The sequence below is a fragment of the Schistocerca gregaria genome, chromosome 4 (assembly GCF_023897955.1).
Source record: "Schistocerca gregaria isolate iqSchGreg1 chromosome 4, iqSchGreg1.2, whole genome shotgun sequence".
In the NCBI taxonomy this organism is placed as follows: Eukaryota; Metazoa; Arthropoda; class Insecta; order Orthoptera; family Acrididae; genus Schistocerca; species Schistocerca gregaria.
In genome coordinates, this window is record NC_064923.1 from 534,953,033 (window position 1) to 534,974,002 (window position 20,970).

General features: G+C 42.2%; 1 protein-coding gene across 3 annotated transcripts in view; it reads right to left on the minus strand.

Annotated features, from left to right (window-relative positions):
- Positions 1 to 3,916: 3,916 nt before the first annotated feature.
- LOC126266744 (nephrin-like) overlaps positions 3,917 to 20,970 on the minus strand; it is a 644,568-nt gene continuing 627,514 nt past the window's right edge. For 2 of the 3 annotated variants that reach the window (XM_049971245.1, XM_049971246.1), the window contains exons 14-15: positions 10,297 to 10,674; positions 3,917 to 5,777 (exon numbers count right to left, since the gene is read on the minus strand). In XM_049971245.1, the coding sequence (XP_049827202.1) occupies positions 5,700 to 5,777; positions 10,297 to 10,674 (456 nt within the window). In that variant the 3' untranslated portion in view covers positions 3,917 to 5,699. Of the gene's footprint in view, positions 5,778 to 8,381; positions 8,508 to 10,296; positions 10,675 to 20,970 lie in introns of all 3 variants that reach the window. The other variant, XR_007548914.1, reaches the window with a different exon arrangement.

A 20,970-nucleotide genomic window follows, 5' to 3' on the forward strand; every position in this document is an offset into this window, starting at 1 on the left:
GCAGTGTACAACTGGTAGGGCCTTTAACATGTCGAACACGCTCTTCTGAATGCTCTCCATATTCCCAGAACGAAGCCCTTTTAAGACATTTGTCAATATCGGGAAAAGATTTGTAACATCGTACCTCAGATGTTTATGTTCTCTCCTACAGCGGCTTCCCGCAGTACATGTCTGATTATCGAAAAATGCAGTGCTCCAAACGTATATTCTCAGAAAGTGTGCTACGAAATTGTGACGTGTGGCTTTTATTACATGGATTATAAGATCATTGACCACGAGAGTAATGTAAAGCTACGTAACGTAAATTTGAAGCTATACTTACTACTACTGCGGTTTAGAAGTCCAACCACTGGAGTAAGCACTTGTTACATAAATTTACTAAATTTTAGGCCCGTAGTTGCCTGTTGTTTAGGACTATAAGTTTTTTAGGCATTTTGAGTTTATGGACTTTTCGGAATGTGGGATTTTGTCTAGGAAAAATGAGAAATTGCTTTCAAATATGTCTCATGAAATGATGGGTGGTTCAGTACTGTATTTTCCACTGGTTCCAAATTAAAACCACAGCCTTAAAACAGTTGATTCCTTACTTTTGGTCAGTTTCTTTTTGTAGTCGTTGCATACTGTCACCATCAAGGTCAACAACATGAACACTTCTAAAATTAACCATTTTGTGCTGGTGGGACACAAAAGGTTAAATGAAAGAAGTATGTTCCATACATCTTAAATAATGTGAAGCGTCCGTTCAGCATGCGATAGTACTGAGCAGGCACACATGGGCGGCATAGAAACGGTATTAGTGCAATTAACTCGAAATATGAGCAGGTAAATTACACAGACTTGACCTAACAACTTATCTAGTTATTCTGGGGCAAGTGGGGTCCATGTGGGAGGATAAACGGGTCTACACTGATGTGATGTTAAAGAGGATGCGAGAGAGTACAAAGAGTATGAATAACACGACAGACAGGCTTAAAATGCAAGCAGAAATACCTGTGATCGTTACACAGAAAGAGATTGAAAATACATTTTGAGGGCTCGGAACATTAGTGGAATGTAGGAATACGCTACATATACGACACACCATACTTTAACGCAACAGGAAACATAAAATTTCATGCGGAATAATGTGCATCGACAACAAGAAGACGCGCTGCAAAGCGAGTCATTGTACCAAGAAATGGAAATTAATCAGATACTGACAGAGGATCAAGTAATAGGCACGTAGTACAAAAAATCGTGTTGCACTAGTTGAGGATTCAGAAACGTAACCAAGGTTAAAAGGATGTATATGGTTGTTCGTACCGAGCGGGGTAGCCCAGTTTTTAGCACATTGGACTCGCATTTGGGAATGTGGCTGCTGAAATCCGCATCTGGCTATTCTGATTTATGTTTTCGGCGATTTCCCTAAATCGCTTAAGGCAAATGGATCCTTCGAAATGGAATGGCCACTTTCCTTCACCATCCTTCCCTAATCCGAGCATGTGCTCCGTCTCTAATGACCTCGTTGTCGACGGGACGTCAAACACCAAACTCCTCAATACCCTCCACCTTCTCCTCCTATTGTTGTTCGTTGAGGGAACCAGGCAGATCAATCTAGATACCGTAGCAAAGGTATGGTTGATGCATGGATGACATTCCTTAGCATTCAGTCAATGAATGCTAGGTTACTAAATATAGCGAAACTGTGAGGAAAGACTTGTGCGCATAGGAGTCGCATGTCTTGTGCTTAAGAAGGTGTTTCACTGTTTTATGTAAGTGACGTACCAGTCCATTGTGTAGCCTTCAGCCTCGATGACAAGGAATTTTTATTTTAGTGTCCTTCATTTAGACAGATTGCCTTCACCATGGCCTATGAGACCTGTCTACTAAAGCAATAAGCCTTCTGACTTGGCCTGTATGTGCTACCGTTAGTCATAATTTCGTTCCTCCGCCGCCACTTAATGTGTCTACCTTCCTGCCAACAGACACCTCATCACTGATAGTGTCCATCAGGGACATTATACCTCTATGAAAGCCACCAAGGTCGGCTGTATGGGAATTTAATTGTGCATTACATGGTTTTTCAGATTTTAGAGCGTTAGATTTCTTGTTGCAACGCATTTTGCAGTCAAATATAACGTCCTTGTCTTATCAGAACACTTATGACAAATATCTAATTTTATTTCAGTGATCCAAGTTTCCAAGTAGCTTATTTCATTGCCCTTCCACTCATCAAAAAACATTGCGTGAATTATTGCTAATAAGTGATAATTTTTTGTATGTTTGTTGTATCCGAGTTGTAATGTGAAAAGGCACCTGGTTCGTTGAACTGAATTTGTATATGAAATATACGTTGTATTGAATTACAAAAATTATATTACGTGCGAGCCTATTTTCATTTCCCCTGATGTTTAATCAGGTTAACCCTCCTTATCTTCCATACCTCACCATGTGTTTACTCAAGAACACATTTTCGAAATATGCTACAGTCATTTGACTATGTTCACCACGAAGGAATAACTTGCCTTAAGCAGAGATTACTGTTCCATTACTTAACGTTTTCAGCTACACATGTAAGTTAACGACGGGTCTGAACCTCGAGGCACAAGCCAGTGGAGACGGAGACAGCTAGGACATTCCTGCTACCACACTACCTGAGTGTTTCTCCAATTAGATGCTGAGGGACACAGGAAACAAAAACATTTCCTTAGCACGTAGCCATCAGATGCAGATGTTTCACATGAACTGATAGCAGTTGCATGAGGTCTGTGTTGTTTCGTACTATAAGTCTCGTATTGGTTAGCTCTTGCTAAGCCTTCCTTTAATTATTACATTGCACTTTTTGAAAGATCTTGCTACTACAAAATTTTTAAGCTAGTCAGAGTTTGTTCACATACGAGTCAGATTTGCATAAAGCGGTTACATTTCAGGGCACAAAATGTTCAAAGTCTCTTATGAAGTCATAGATTAAATTAAAAAAGCGTGGCACGCTTTCAATCGTTGATAGTGACCACCACCACACATCGAAAGAAGAGTGGAGCTAGAAAATCTTACACCGTTGTTCAGATGGTCTATTGCACTTCACACACACACACACACACACACACACACACACACACACACATACACGTCGAGACACGTTCGATACCAGAAAGCTGCGAAATTTGATTTACGAAGTGGCAGCGCAGCCCTTCATCGTGGAGAGCAGTAACGTGGTGACGATTTGCATATTTTGTTGCATTGGCCTGATGGCGGTACTCGATTCTGAAATGAAATAAATGGCCCTGCATCTACTCACGGCATCCACAAAAGTCCATGAAGCATGTGATGGGTCTCTCTCTGGAAGAGTCTTACGGTCACGGCACAAAATTTTGCAGACGTAGGACAAAGATACTTGTGACTTTACGACTGGACGCCTCCCCCCACCCCCCATCATCTCGTTCAGTCGCATAGAACTCAGAACTAATTAAACCTAACTAACACATCCATGCCCGAGGCAGGATTTGAACCTACGACCGTAGTGGTCGCTCGGTTCTCGACTGTAGCGCCTAGAACCGCACGGCCACTCAGGCCGGCCAACCTCTCGTCCTTGGTCCTCAGGTCCTCATTCAGTAATGAAATTATGACCAATTGTATGTCCGTTGTACCTCTGCAGGAATTTTTGCACTACTGAGCCGTGAGAATCTAGCATCACAACATTCAGATCATTATTGAAACTAAGTTTTATGGTCCACATTACTTCTTTGCTGTAAGCTCTTGCGCATTCGACTTACCTCAGAACTTTCTTGTATTTCAGATATTTCCAGACATAATATTTGTTAGAAATTGGAGATAATTAAGATTTCTTTCCATTCCGAAACAAAATTTGGCCAGTGATTATTAGTAATATAAGCAACACAGTGTTGACTATGGATAAAGGAGGTATAAACACAGCATCAAATGTCAAAGATGTTTATTCACAATAACTGACAAAATATTTGTATAAAACTAGTATATCATACACAATTTTTGTAGAGTTTCAATTACGTCGGGTTATATTTTGCATTAATGAACAATATCAAGCACAGCTACGGGACTGGAGATTTCCATTAACGACAAAAAAATTCATCCTCTTAATTAAGTTTTGCGTCACGTTCGAAATCTATTTACTTTAACATGTGACAAAACATTATCGTCATGTAAATACCGCTTTTCTTTATTTCTGTGGCCATAAAGTAATTAAAATTTTATTTGAAACAAAAATCTTTGTCGATCAAAATTAGCAGTCCGTAGTTTCTCGCTGAGTAAATGTACAGTACTATTGGAAACAGTTATAATGCTAGCCGCACACTAATAGAAAAGTTTTACAGGTTGTGGAATGTTATACAAAACACCTGAATGTAATGAATGGTTGCACCAAAACGTTCCTTTTGCTGGACTGACCACGGCAGATCACTTTAATTAAATTTAATTTTACGCAGGACGGAATTGTATTGACCAGATGTTGAGTGGTTGCTGCTTTACAAACTGCAAATTTTGGAAAATTTCTGACACATTACTAATGTGTCAATATTTAGTAAAGCCGCTTACTTTCTTTCGTTTAAACCCTGTGCCAAATGTTGTTTCAAAAGATCAGATATTCTACCGACTATGCTCTGACAATTCCTTTCAAAATTCATACAAAACTTTTTAGTAATACTAATGCTCTGACATTTACTGTTACTTGAAGATTCGGATTATGAAATACGCATGTACAAAAGGCACGTTCAAATTAACAGCAGTTATTCTATTTTAACCGAGCGGTAACTGAATCTGCAAGGAACAACTAGTTTCCTGGAACTCTTGAGGACTTCTTGACGTCTTGTTTTACTTTTACGATAAGCTCTATACTTTCACTTTCGTACTGCATTTTTGGATAAAATTTCACAGAGGCAGTAGTGTTCTGTCACGTAATTGTGCATATTTCCCCCTGTCACGAATCGATTCACCACAGAGCGAACACTGGTAAGTTGGCAATACTTATAATAAGCCAGTTGTCTTTGATGATGTTGGGCAGTGCTGTGTTTTCTCTTATTCAGCATAGCAGAACATTATAGTCTCTATTGATGCTCTGCTCATTATTGTCATGAACTGTTAACCACAAGTAGTACTTTCCGCTTGCACGTAGACATATCTTTTTTTCACAACGACTGTAGTTTGCACTTTGGAGTCTTGAAATTTGCTGCTAGGCACATTGTTTGCTTAATTATTCTCTCTAAAGTCAGCTTCAGAAATTCCACTCTCCCGATGAAGTTCTCAACCAAGCCGTCTTCTGATTCAAATGCGGGCACTTTGCTTACACCTACCTGTAGAATCTCAAATATTACAGAAGTTCTGTGTTGTATAGACACCAAATTAATGAAAACTTTGCCGTTTCTTTCATTAAGTTGCAAGAAATGTTCGTCACGTTCTGCAATACACGCAAAACAATTATTTATTCGCAAATAATTAATACTGATAATTTACACAAGAACATTTGCGAACCGTGTGCATTGTCGCTTTCGCATAGTCACTATGTAGTCGCTACACCACAATACCCTCGTTCTCTCCACACTGACAGCACAGCCGTAAAACTGCCTACTCGAACTGCAGTATTCGCAGGAGGTATTTGTCAGTCTTCAGCCGTAACTTCGGACGAAAGTCTTTGCAGCAGGTGTACCCTCTGCAGCGCAGTCAATAGGCAGCATTTCTGGATGCTCACGTCAAAATCTCGTTGCTGTGACGCGTGGAGTCTTGATGGCGCTCCCTCTTGCTTTGTCAGATACAGACTGCAGCATTACCTGAAAAATTAAAGTTTAGATCAGGTCATTAGTATGGACTGCTTGTTTTCATATCCGTAACACAGACTGCGACAACATAAAAAGCTGGTACTTTGAAAAGGCCTTCTATTAAGTTACAGTGTATACAAACCGTTTAAGTACATAGGAAACCCTCGTCCCACTTATTGATTTAATTATGCGTCAAAAAATTCTCACGTATAAGCTACCGAAATTAGTTATGGAACATTATCATTCCTTACTACGATCGGGTCTTTAATTTGTTCTAAGAAGCATAAAAGTAACGATCCAAGAGCAACGAACGGAATTGCAGTTTCGTGCATTGTGTCCCATTTTTCTCACCTGATATTTTTCAACTGTTTTTCCAGGTGTAGGTCTCATTCCAACACTAAGAAGGTCATTTTTCAATAATTCTTACCAAGAGAGAAATGATACAAAGATATCGAAAAATTCTCTATTTCTGATTGATATTTGAGATTTTAAATGGCATCAAAGCATTAGAAAGTATTTTCAACTATTTCGAAGACCACTAATAAGATATCATTCTCATCCTGATCGGAACTCCATTCCCTCACCAGGAACCAAATGCTGAAGCGTTTATCTTACCGCAGAGAGCGGCGCTCCAGCAGCCCAGAGGCTTACATTTTCTAGTCGTAAATGTCACTGGAGAAGCACTAAATATTTTTCCCCAGTTGGATGTGTCGATTCCGAAAAGAAAATACTGCTGTATTCAATCTTACAGTTTGATGTAATTCAGAGGAAGCTCTGCAATTTTAAATTAAGCATTTCATTTATTTTTATCCTGTTTGACCTTTTTAATCAGAACGAACTACAGTATTCGTTTTAAGTCTACGCTCCATATAATTTAATACCATTTTAATAACGAACGCTTTATGTTGTCTCAGCCATCAGCGAACGCTCTCCTGAAACAGCTATACAGACCGAAATGGGTTCGCAAATCGAGTTCTTTGTGGCGGTTGCTACTTTTCACACCAGTTACGCCTTTTACGTTGGGGTACCTTCAGAAACGTTGCTGGTTATACTCGTGTCTATGTTAACAGCGTCAAGCGTTATTGGCATCTCTAAGAGTTATTTAGGGCAGACTACTAACTAGCTCGCCTTTTGTGTAAGACATCGAGGAACGAAAGTGCGATATTCTAACACTTCCCTTTATATTCTGTTTATTACGTAAAACTCATTTTAATTACTAGTTGAGGCAATGGTTAACAACACTGACCCTATTGTGAACCTGTCGAAATCGCTCCTTCAGTGTAGGCAATGAATGTCGCGAAAAATATCAGTTTCACTTAACTCATACACACAATTTTAGCTTTTTGCTGCGACAGTGGACATCCATACTCTGGAATTAATTTAAAAGTAGTTCCAATTCCTGGTTCCGACCAGAGATACCATTGGTCAATACCATGCGAACACCAGGACTTGAAATATCCTACCAAATACTAAGTATTTTGAACCTTCTTCGTTTCATTCGCAGTCTTCTGTGATATTTGGCTGAAAAGACTATTCTTCAAAAGCCCACGTAGCTCTTCCCAGTAAGGAATAGGGAATGAAAAGTGACAAAAAGAAAATATTCTGAACGCGTCACTAAAAACTATCTCAGACACACACACATACACACATGCACACACACACACACACACACACACACACACACACACACACACACTAAAATGTTGGATGTTTTCCTGTCAATGCTCATCGCTACACCAGAAGGGAAAAAAGTTTCCGTTAATTATGAGGCTAATTTCGGAATTGGAAAATTCCTTCTCCCCCCCTCGCTTTCGTTGCCAATTGGGAAGTCTTCTGCCTTATCTCCTCGGGAGCAGAAAAAGAAAAAGAAAATCTAACGAAAACTTTGTTCAAAACGTTTTCAGTTTCTTATTGGGTCCATGGTGTAAATTCCGAATGGGGTCACAATCCATATTCGTGCCACTTAGGCTCTGTAAATATGGAATAAATATCCCTCTGCAGGGAAAAATTGTCAGTGACCACAACAAAAACAAAATTTGTCTGTGTGTGTGTGTGTGTGTGTGTGTGTGTGACATTCGGCTTTAATAATCCGTTCTTTATCTAAAGATTTATTTACAGCTGTTCATTTTCTTCAGTACACAACTCGTGATCTGAGCACAGCTTCCTCCTCATCAGAGAGGTTTTCGCAGTTTCTGAGCCTTAGAGTCCGGATGGACTACCTTGATGTTGCTGTCACTACATCGGCATCAAATAGCAATAATTGAGAGCAAATATTTATTACCATTAATCTGTGTCAGGCGAAGGCTTGTCTCGTTCATTAACTGTCATCCCACTACGGAACTATTCCAAAAAGTGATACCATCGCCTGTCATCATAACTCACAGCGTTATGGAAATCTGATCACTATTCTCTGCAGGTGGACGAATATCTGCCTTCAAGTAAGAGCCTCATGTCTTTTAGAGACTTTTTCAGACGCAGCCTAGCGTTTAAGAAGTGTGACAACCACGCAGGGCTAGCTAGCAATTACATTTCATATGTTATCTCTCTTTACACTTACGACCTGAGAACGAAGACGAACTAGCAACACCCTGTCACGATATGACTTTGTATTCTTACCTTGTTTTTCACAGTGGACGCAGAGAAAGTCATTCCGGCTGATATTCTACAGCCGAAACAGTAGTTATCTCATGATTGTCTGGACAAAATAGGAGCTGCGTGACAGTTTTGGTAGACTGAAGCTTTCTGGAGAACAATAAAACGCACTTCAAAGTCTGGATGGCAGAAGAGATGTCATTTAGTCATATATCCAGGTAACAGTATATCTACGGTACTGGCTATGGCACAAAACATTTAGGTAACTGGACGGCTTGGTTTAGCAGCAATAGTATGCTATAAAAATAACAACTTATTATTACGTGGCCAGAAGTAGCGTTTGCGACATATTACCACTTAATGCTCTATTCGCGGTAAAAATAAATAATGGGATATGATGCATAACAGCTGTAGGTAGAGCTAAGAAAGGCGTGTGACCAGTATTTATTAGTATCGTCAATTTGCAGCCATAGGCTAGGCAATGTCGATCCCTTCCTTAGCTGACGCATATAACTTTTGACATTTGGTTTTTTCTGTTAAAAATTTTCAGACTTCTGTGATTCGTTCGTTGTAGACTAGAGCGTCACTTATCTGAATAGTTTTACTATACCGATCAACGAAACAGTGTTTGAGTGCTTGTGAATATCGGAATTTCTAACAACGTCTCATCTCCTACCACCTATGACAGGCCTTAGTCTTTGCGTTTCTACAACTTCTAGTTTCGTTCCTTTCTTTCTACTCCACACCACGATTCAAATGCGTGTGTAATCTTAACTACTGACATTTTCACACAGAAATTCAGTATAGTTTCTATGTGCGTTTTGCATGTCAGTGTTCTATCTATTGTCATATACTGGACTATGTTTATTTTATTGTTTGCTTTTTGGTGGAACTGCGGTATCATTTTAAAGATGGTGCCATCGCAAGTGTCCTAATCCATTACTGGTAGGTTTGTTGCTGCACTCTCTCAGAAATTCTGCAATAAAATCTTAATTCTGAGAAAGCGAAAGCCAAACAGACGCCAGACAGTATGGTTAATTTGGAGTGAAGCACATGGGAGAAGGTCAATCTATTGGATACTACCCCACAGAAAATCGACTCGGGGTAGCAGCAGCATCGACTGCCACGCCTTTGAAAAGGCTGGTAAATAAGTGAAGTCCAAGGCGTCGACGGAACAGGTAGGTTTCCAAGAAAGGTTTTGGTCTAATGGGAAATATGGATGGCTGGAAAAAAAATTAAAACAGAGAACTTCAAAGGATGCCACTAATAATGGCCAAAAAATTAAGGCTTGCAGATTTAAATCAGCAATATATGTGGCTTGCATTGCTTGTCATCTTCAAGCAACAATTTTTATGGTCGAAAAATCTGAGGGAACAGCTGTGCTTGACCGATGTGAGGCATGTGTGGATGAAATCGAGGAACTCCTACGGCATCTGAGTTGAAGCTCAAGTTTTTGGAGGCATACTGTCAGATTATCACATGATCTTTGATGAACGTCCAGTTGAAGGTAAGTCCTGAATAAAATATGAATTTGTCACGAATTTTCTGGGAAATATATACAACACACGAACAGATTATGTAAATGTTGATGAAACTACCTGGAGAATGTCTGAGGTATGGATGGATGAAGTCATCAAACCTCTACGACAGATGGTTTGAAGTTACATACTGGAGGGAACCTGTAAAAATTGGCATATGGTCATCAATTAACGTATAGACGGAGGTAGGTCTGCCACGAAGTTAAATTTCCTGAATGTGTCCTGAGAAATATGAACTACAAGAAGCAAAAACTCTTGGAAGACCTAGGAAAACGGCAAGAATAAGACTAGTTGACGAAGATGGAACAGACATCATGCCCGACCACTAAGGGTGAAGACGTGATGACGGTGATGGATGCTTTCTAGGTAAGTTACTGATGACGGAAGCAGACGCTGTCTACCTTGCTGTCCGGGTGGGCGTGCTGCTGAGCGATGAGCGGCGTCGCTGCGCTGACGAACTGCTCGTCGTCCTGCCGGAGGGGCGAGGCGGGGTGCAGGAAGAGGGAGGGCGTGGGCGGCTGCTGCAGGCAGAGGTCTCGCAGCTGGACGGCGGGGCTCCTGCGGGCCTGGGCCAGCGCCTGGTGCTGCTGCAGCTGCAGCTGGTGGTGCTGTGGGAGCTGCTGGTGCTGTTGGTGCTGCTGCAGCAGCTGCTGGCGCACCACGTCCAGCTGGGCGTACACCGTGGGCTCCGGGCGCGCCATGCGCTCCACCGGCCGCGGCAGCGTCGCGCCGGCCCCGCACAGTGCCAGCTCCGCATACGTCACCTCCCCCATGACACGCTGCGGACACACGAGGGCCCGTTAACCAACATACTGCTCGTAAACACACTGGAAAGATAATTAGACATCACGGTAATCTATAAAATCATACAAATCATTTTATGTATGTGTGGTCGTTCCATATCTCCTCTGAATCCACAAGATTGATTCTACTAGCTTACTGTGAAGTTAAGAACTACCCAATGAGGTGAAGGGTGGAAGTGTGATACTCATGACATGAAAGCAAGGACACGGAACATCTCCAGAAATTTCTGCCAAGCAGTGTATATATATAATTTGTATCATTTGTACACTACTGGCCATTACACCACGAAGATGACGTACTACAGACGCGAAATTTAACCAACGGGAAGAAGACGCTGTGATATGCAAATGACTAGCTTTTCAGAGCATTAAAACAAAGTTGCAGCCGGTGGCGACACCTACAACGTGCTGACATGAGGAAAGTTTCCAACCCATTCCTCATACACAAACAGCAGTTGAACGGCGTTGCGTGGTGAAACGTTGTTGTGATGCCTCGTGCAAAGAGGAGAAATGCATACCTTCACGTTTCCGACTTTGATAAAGGTCGGATTGTAACCCATCGCGATTGCGGTTTATCGTATCGCGACATTGCTGCGCGCGTTTGTCGAGATCCAATGACTGTTAGCAGAATGTGGAATCGGTGGGTTCAGGAGGTTAACACGAAACGCCGTGCTGGATACCAACGGCCTCGTATCACTAGCGGTCGAGGTGACAGGCATCTTATCCGCATGGCTTAACGGATCGTGTAGCCCCGTCTCGATCCCTGAGTCAACACATGGGGACGTTTGCAAGACAACAACCATCTGTACGAACAGTTCGACGACGTTTGTAGCAGCATGGACTGCCGGCCGCAGTGGTCTCCGGTTCTAGGTGCTCATTCCGGAACCGCGCGACTACTACGGTCCCAGGTTCGGGCATGGATATGTGTGTTGCCCTTAGGTTAGTTAGATTTCATTAGTTCTAAGTTCTAGGCGACTGATGACCACAGATGTTAAGTCGCGTAGTGCTCAGAGCCATTTGAAACAGCATTGACTATCAGTTCGGAGACCATGGGTGCGGTTACCCTTGACGCTGCATCACAGATGAAATTGGGTGCACGAAAGGCAAGACGTCATGTTTTCGGATGAATCTGGTTCTGTTTACAGCATTATGATGATCGCATCCGTGTTTGGCGACATCGCGGTGAACGCACACTGGAAGCATGTATTCGTCATCGCCATACTGGCGTATCACCCGGCGTGATCGTATGGGGTGCCATTGGTTACACGTCTCGGTCACCTCTTGTTCTCATTGAGGGCACTTTGAACAGTGGACGTTACATTCCAGATTTGTTACGACCCGTGGCTCTACCTTTCCTTCGATCCCGGCGAAATCCTACTATTCAGCAGGATAATGCACGAACGCATGTTGCTAGTCCTGTACGGGTCTTTCTGGATATCGAAAATGTTCGACTGCTGCCCTGGCCACCACATTCTCCAGATCTCCCATCAACTGAAAACGTCTGGTCAATGGTGGCCGAGCAACTGGCTCGTTACAATACGTCAGTCACTAGTCTTGTTGAACTGTGGTATTGTGTTGAAGCTCCATGGGCAGCTGTACCTGTACACGCCATTCAAGCATTGTTTCACTCAATGCCCAGGCATATCAAGGTCCTTATTAAGGCCAGAGGTGGTTGTTCTTTGTACTGATTTCTCAGGATCTATGCACCCAAACTGCGTGAAAGTGTAATCACATGTCAGTTCTAGTATAATATATTTGTCCAGTGAATACCCGATTATCATCTGCATTTCTTCTTGGTGAAGCAATTTCAATAGCCAGTAGTGTATAAGAATACTCTGGAGGTAATGTGCTCCTACTATCTCTAGCAGTCATAGTGTTGGTGAGAAGAAATACATGTAAAATACTCAGTAAAAGTAGTTACCAATATCGTATCGTCAATTTTCGGGGTTACTAGACTCATTGGTGATTGCTATGGGTCCGCGGACTGAGTAAGGCGCGTAGTAAAATGTAACTCAAAAACGCATGGAGCAATTTCACCAAATTCGGTATTTATATGACTCACTGTTTGTGCAAAAGTACTGTGCATTATGATACTCCTATTACCTCGGGGAGCTGGGGTGGGATAAGTAGGGGAGACATGGACGACAGTACGAATACGTGTGAAATACACTTATAAGCCATAACAGTGTGACTGCTGCCAACTGGGACGTTGAATGCCGCCTTATGGCGTTGTGGGCACGTGTTGCGGTAGCAAAAGTTTGTAACCGGAGCAGACACGGACGAGGAACTGCCTCAACGAAGTTATGGGCTGCAGATGGGGAAATCCATTGAGATAAGTAACTTTGTCGATGGCCCGATTATTATTACGCAAGCCTGTGAACGAAAGCTAAGATCTCGAGCCGGCCGCGATGGACCAGCGGTTTTAGGCGCTTCAGTTAGAATCCGCCCGACTGCTACGGTCGCAGGTTCGAATCCTGCCTCGAGCATGGATGTGTGTGATGTCCTTAGGTTAGTTAGGTTTAAGTAGTTCTAAGTGCTAGGGGACTGATGACCTCAGATATTAAGTCCCCTTGTGCTGAGAGTCATTTGAATATCTCTAAAACGGCGAAGCTGGTAGAATTTACACGTGTTACCGTCGTGAGCATCCACAGAAAGAGGTAGAACGACAGTAAAACAACCACTACGGGATAAATGGTTGGACGTCCATAACTCTTCACAGAACGCGGGATTCGGAGGCTTGTCTTCTCTGTGAAGTGGGATAGATGATAATCCGTGGCATCTCTGCCAAAATAGCACAATGCTGCTGCACGCACAAGTGTTTCAGACCACACAGTTCATCGTACAATGTCGAACATGGAGCTCCGCAGCAGACCACTACTACATCTCCACAAACGTCGTCATAAAGGTGAACGGCGGCTCGAAACGTGCAGCGCGCCACGGACGCAGGCTGGTGGTAGCAGTACTATCCCATTGGAGACATTCTCCTGTCGTTTCATGGGACCTGTGGTAGCAATCGAAGACATGATGACACCTGCGATACAGCTGCATCCTTTCATGCTTGATGTCTTTCCAGACGGTGACGTCATCACTCAGCAGTATAACTGCCCATCTCTCGTACCCCAAACCATGCGGTAGTGGTTTGAGAGCATTATAGTGAATCAGGTTTGTCGCAGCGAAGAAATTCGCCTGATGTAAATGCTACGGTACCCATCTGGGTCGCTATCCGGCGCCATCACCGCATACGCAAATCAGCGGCCCTGTATTTACGCGTAGGCTATTACATGACTGTACGTTGACATGTAATAATACATACGTCCACAAACTTACAAACACACTATCCAATCCCTGATAAGCATAATCAGTGGCGTATTTTGTTCCAAAGATGGACAAACAGACTATTAAGCAGGTGGTCATAATGTTTGGTCTCATCAGTGTATGTTGTGTGTGTGTGTGTGTGTGTGTGTGTGTGTGTGTATGTATGTGTGTGTTTGTGTGTGTGTGTGTGTGTGTGTGTGTGTGTGTGTGAAGAGGTAACTGTGACGTATGCCTGTCAGGGCGTAAAATATCCATTGTAGCCTTGGTAACAGCCTTAACTTGACCAGGAGGAGGCTGCATACATTTTACCGATAATACATATCCAGCAATTCATTGATGACTACATCCCATATTCACATACATATTTATCAGCGACCACGGATTCTGAAGATCATGTGCCGACCTTACGATGTTCCTCCATAGATGGAGATCATGTGCACTTCTGATCTTGTAATTATTGATACACAGCTGCTGAAGGTTCTTCTGCAGTTCATCGCCCGTTCGCTTCCTTGTCCTTTCACCTGAAGGAATTCCATCAGATTTTCCCGGTTCCATAACGCTGGCCAGGCACCTGTCTGGCCTCCTAACAATGTGTCCTGCCAAGCTTATTCTCCGCGCTTTGTTCTTCTGCACCATGTTCCCTAGTTTAATCAAGTCGAACAGTTCGTAGTCCTTTCTACGTCTCTAGATGTTCTCTTCGCGAATTGGTCTCATGATCTTCCGTTCAAAGATCGACACATTCTCTTCATATTTCTTTGTGGTGTTAAGGTTTCTGCCCCATATAACAACACCGGCACTATCACTGCATTATAGGCATTAAGTTTGGTCAGAAATGACACTTTTTTGGTGACATTATCTGCTCGCGACTGAAATAAGTTTTAGATCAACTGACAATATATTGATCGGTTTCTTGTCTTGCGTTGTTATTCGTGTTGAACCAGGTGCTCAGATATTTAACATTTCTCATTCTGTCTGTATTTCCTTTTCCAGCCTGTTTTGATCCACTATGAGGGGCTTTTATGCATACTTCTATCATTTCAGTCTTACCCGTATTAATGTTCAGTTCTAGATCCCGTAGAGCTGGTTCTGATTGTTACGTTTCACCCGCTGCTACAGACAGTCCCAGATATTTTCTAAAAGGTTAAGGTCCGGTGATTTAACGTCCAATTGAGGTTAAATTTAGTGCCTGGGTGTTCATTGAACGAGAACGTAATCGTGTAGGCTTGTGAATATAGTACATGTTTTCTTGGAAGGTAAGAGTGTCCACAGCATAATTATATAGAAATTTTAGGAGAGAGCGCAAACTTGGTCGTTGAGAATTTTGAAATGAAAACTCTGCTCATGTTCACGGTAGCCTGAACCAATGTACCCAAATCGAGTTACAAAAAACACAGCCGAAACAACACAGAAGACATCGGGCTTAGCAGCACCATCCATACAGTGCAACACGTCATTGGACCGTCTGTGCACTGGAAGCCTTCCATCATTTGAAAATAGGGGAAACTGCAATTCTTGAGAGCACACGAGGCGCCTCAAATCAGCTATTTCCAATTTACGTGCCGTTAGACACACTGAATATGCGTAGATTTATGAGCCATTGTGAAAAATTTCCGTATGCAAATTCCTGCATTGCATGTCCATTGAATGTGATATCCTTCACAGTGTTCACTAGGAAAATGTTGAGCTGGACCTACATTCATTGACAGCAGCATATTCTGTCGAGTATAAAACTGACTGTCACTGATTTCAACCGGAATTGCTACAATTATCACGAACTATTGTACTGTGACGGTAATAACCACCCACATGTCACACAGGTGGGTTTTGTGGTAGAAACTCAGATGTTACACTTGTCTCTGTTTTCTGTGGGTTAGAATCTTCCTATAACCACTGTTCATACTCCCTGTTGCATGGCTGCAAATGGTACACCGATCCTTGAAGACAATTATGAAAGCCTGCTTATGTATACAAACAAACTGGGGCAGTTAGTTCACGGTGTAGTCATGGACATATCCAAAGTTGACGCCTACAGCCCTTCGAAACTAACAGTGTGGTATTCCGTACGGGTGACTAATATTTTGCTCATTGATCTTAATGCCAAAAATAAAAATGGGACCAGTCCAACGAAGTTATTGCTTTGTATTTTACAATAACCATCCAGAGCTGGTAAAGCCTTTATTAGGTTGTCCAACGTCTATAACTAATCTTCTATAAAAGTTAACTCCAAGCTCCAACGTTTATAAATGGTTTTGTAAAAATTACCAAGCTGAAAATCAAAGATTTTATAAAAAATCTTTTCTAAAGGATCTTCCACAAAATACTTTTAGGTGTAATACGGTCCTATAGTTAAGCGTAATCGGAGAAGAGCAAAACTCATGGGAAGAAGAGATGAGCCTCCATTGTAGATGCCAAGTTATCCCTACAGAGGTCATCTATGCTAAATGTGCCACAGATGTTAAATAAAGACTGGCGTTAATTCTCTGAATAGTGAGCAGTGAAGAGAGGAGCCATCTATTGCTGACTTAGAAATCTACATGTTAGACTCTGCAGATACCCGATGCGTTGAATTTATTTCTGTGTTAGTAGTTGCTGCAGTGAAGAAGCAACAGGGCATTTTCAGCACCAACATACCTGATTTTCGTGAGCAGCGTTACGTGACAAAATTTTGCGTCCAAACGGGAACTCTCTGTGGCTGTGATGTACTCAGGATAGCTTTTGAAGACTCTTATGTTCTGTCAAGCTTGATTTGATTGGCGCATGCCGTGAGTCCCTCCAAATTCTCGTTTTCTGCATCCTTTACTTTTTCGCACTTGAATCTTCTACCATCTCATGAAATCCCCTTTCCTCCTCAACCACGTCGAACACCTCTGCGTTTCCTGTACTACCTGAAAACTAGATTCCATTAACCCCACTGTCTCTGCTCAAATCCTGGTATTCTGCTGCGCCTTTAATTTCTCATCTTACAGTCCCTAAACCTACAAGCACTCAATCACCCACCCATATGCCGTTTCAACCAACTCTCTCTCCCAGGCAATTAGATCCGCCCCTCCTACCAACTTTAACTGGTCCCCACCTACCCCCTCCACGTGAGTACTCCTCTCTACTTTCCCCCCTACATCCATCTCCATCATTTTCTCCTTGATGTCACTGCCCTACCCATACAGCAAACTTCTCCACACCCTTTGTCTTTCCCAACTGATGTCTTCCCACAAGTAACCCCAGCATCTACCCTCGTCTCCATACTTTTCTACCTAACAGACCCCAAACTTTTCTACTCACATCTGTAAAAACTTTCTTTCATTTGATTCATCAGTCTTCTGACTGGTTTGGTACGGTACGACACGAATTCCTGTCCCGTGCCAACATCTTCATCTCAGGGTAGCACTTGCAACTTACTTCCTCAATTACTTCCTGGAGGTATTCCAATCCCTGCCTTCATCTACAGCTTTCAGCTTCTGCAACTCGCTGTAGTACCACAGAAGTTATATCCCGCTTTCATAACAGGTGTCTTACCATGCTGTCCCTTCTTCTTGTCAGAGTTTTCTATAGATTCCTTTCCTCGCCGTTTCTGCGGGGACCCTTCCCATTCCTTACGTCAACAGTCCACCTAATTTTCGACATTCTTCTGTAGCACAACATACACTCTCAGAAATACCTTCCTCAAATTAAGATCCATTTTGTTAACTATTAGACTTTTATTGGTCAGGAATGCCCTTTTTACCACTGCTAGTAAACATTTTATGTCCTTCTTGCTCCACGCATCATGGGTTATATTTCCCCCTAGGTATGAGAACTGGTTAACTTCATCTACTTTCTGATCGCCAACAGTGATGTTAAGTTTGTCGCTGTTGTCATTTCTGCTATTTCTCCCTACTTTCATCTTTCTTCGGTTTACTCTCAATCCATATTCTGTGTTCATGAGACTGTTCATTCCACTGAACACATCTTGTAATTCTTCTTCACTTGCACTAGGAATAGCAGTGTCACCGGCGGATCTTATCAAGGAACCATTCTTTAGTTCCCGGAATTGTTTCCTCATTGTACAGACTGAACAGTAGTGGCGAAAGACTATATCCCTACCTCATACCCTTTCTAGTCCGAGCACTTATCTCTTTGTCTTCCTTTCTTATTGTTCCATCTTGAATCCTGTACATATTGCATGTTATCCACCTTTCCCTATAGCTTACCCCTATTTTTCTCCGAATTTCAAACATCTTGCAGCATTTTACGTTGTCGAATCCTTTTTCCAGGTCGATATTCTTACAAACATGTCTGGGTTTCTCTTTAGTCTTGCTTCCATCATCAACCCCAACGCCAGAACTGCCTCTCTAGCATCTTTACTTTTCCTAAAGCAAAATTGATAGTCATCTAACACGTCCTCAATTTCTTCCGATTCTTCAGTAAACTATTCATGTCAGCAACTTTGATGCAAGAGCTGTTTAGCCGACTGTGTGGTAACTCCCCCACTTGTCGGTTTTTGCAGTCTTCAGATTTGTGTGGATGAGCTATCGAACATATTCTCTTCTCCAGAAATACTTTCCTCCCAGCACAGTAGTGAGAGTGCACTGCCTTTTCCTACATTTCATCGTCCTGAGATGTGAAAATTTCCTTTTTGTATTTGTCGGTACTTTGATTTTTAATTCAAGAAAGAAAACGATCCTAATGTTCTTTTTAAGCAGGCGCTACAAAAAATCGGCCTACTCATTGTTTTCAAACCATTTGTAACCTTTGTTCTTCAGTAACAGTTCTTCTCTTCTTTTTATATTTTTATAAAGTGCTCTTCACTCACGCTGATAGCCTCCAGCCCATATGGCGTGAGGGGGATGAAATAGTTCAAGATGGCCGGTGAATTTACTGACTTCAAGGGGGGGAGGGGGGGGGGGGTAAGGCGTTCTTGTTACGAACATGGCACAGAGCCCGACCATTATTCGCAGTTATCTCGCACACAGCTAGTTTGCATTTTTGAGAAATCGAACCGTTCATGCTGTTTTAAAGGAACCTTCAGATACTGCGATTGCTTACTCTGGAGAAAAAGAATAATCCTGAGGTAATAACGGGCATCAAAACGGATTCAGGGATTAGTTAGGGTTCTCCTAGCGAGACTGAATACGGTAACTTCCAAATCCACCATACATAAGCGGAAAATATATCGTTCAAGAAAGCAAAAATAAATAAATAAATAAATAAAAATAATTCACTTGACGCCTTCCTGAGAGACAGTCTCCAATCCAACGTAAGAGTAGAGTAGATGTGGCCCGAATTCAAGGAAATAGTGTCAGCAGCAGTTGAGAGATGTACACCAAATAACTTACAAAAGACATAGCACAGAACATGTCATAACACTGTTGCAGAAACAACGAGAAACGCATGCCAGATTTAAACGAACGCAAAATCTGCAAGACTGGCAGTCTTTTATAGAAGCTCGAAATTTAGCTCGGACATCAATGCGTGGTGCTTATAATAGTTTCCACAATGAAACATTATCTCGACACCTGGCACCAAATCCAAAGAGAATCTGGTCTTATGTGAAGTAATTCTCTGGGTGATAGGAATGGAAATAGAGTTACTAAACACAGCCTACCAAAACTTTCGTCACCACAGAATGTGAATTAAGCACAGTAATTTAGAAATAGATATCAAATGTTCACATATATGTGAATTCCTACGGGACGAAACTGCTGGGCCATCGGTCCCTAGACTTGCGCTCTTCTTAAACTAACTTAAACTAACTTATGCTAAGAACAACACACACACCCATGCCCAACGTAGCACTGGAACCTCCGGCGGAAAGGGTCTCGCAATCCGTGAGATGGCGCCTCTAACCAAGAGGCCACTCCGCGCGGCAAAAAGATATCCTCGGAGTAGTGAAGCAACTTCAATCACTTAATGAAAACTAGTTTTGGGGTCTAGATTGAATAGATTCCTTTCAGAGTATGCTGATGGAATAGCTCCATTCTCAACAATCATATACAACCGCTCGCTCCGTGAAAGATCCACACCCAAACACTAGAAAGTTTCACGGATTACAGCAATATTCAAAAAACGTGACAGTGGTAACCTACTAAATTACACCCCAGTCATTAACGCGATATGTAGCAGGATTTTGGAATGAATATTATGTTCGAGCTTCATGAATCACATCGAAGAGAACGATGTATTGCCACATGTTAATACGATTTTAGACAGCATTGTTCTTGTGAAACATAACTAGCTCTTTACTCACACTGTGTTGAGTGCGATTGACAAGCAATTTAAAGTTGATTCGGTGTTTCTAGATTTTCAGAAGGCTTTTGACACCATACCTCATCAGCGGCTTGTAATAGAATTATAGCTTAAGGGATATCGTCTCAGTTCTGAGACTGTATTCGTGATGTTGCAGAATTTTGGAACACGTATTATGTTCGAGTATAATGACTTTTCTGGAGACTAGAAATCTACTCTGTAAGAATCTGTATGGGTTCGAAAAAGACGGTCGTGTGAAACCCAGCTCGCGCTATTCGTCCACGAGACTCAGAGGGCCACAGACACGGGTTCACAGGTAGATGCCGTGTTTCTTGACTTCCGCAAGGCGTTTGACACAGTTCCCCATAGTCGTTTAATGAACAAAGTAAGAGCATACGGACTATCAGACCAATTGTGTGATTGGATTGAGGAGTTCCTAGATAACAGAACGCAGCATGTCATTCTCAATGGAGACAAGTCTTCCGAAGTAAGAGTAATTACAGGTGTACCGCAGGGGAGTGTCATAGGAAAGTTGCTATTCACAATATACATAAATGACCTGGTGGATGACATCGGAAGTTCACTGAGGCTTTTTGCTGATAATGCTGTGGTGTATCGAGAGGTTGCAACAATGAAAAATTGTACTGAAATGCAGGAGGATCTGCAGCGAATTTACGCATGGTGCAGGGAATGGCAATTGAATCTCAATGTAGACAAGTGTAATGTGCTGCGAAT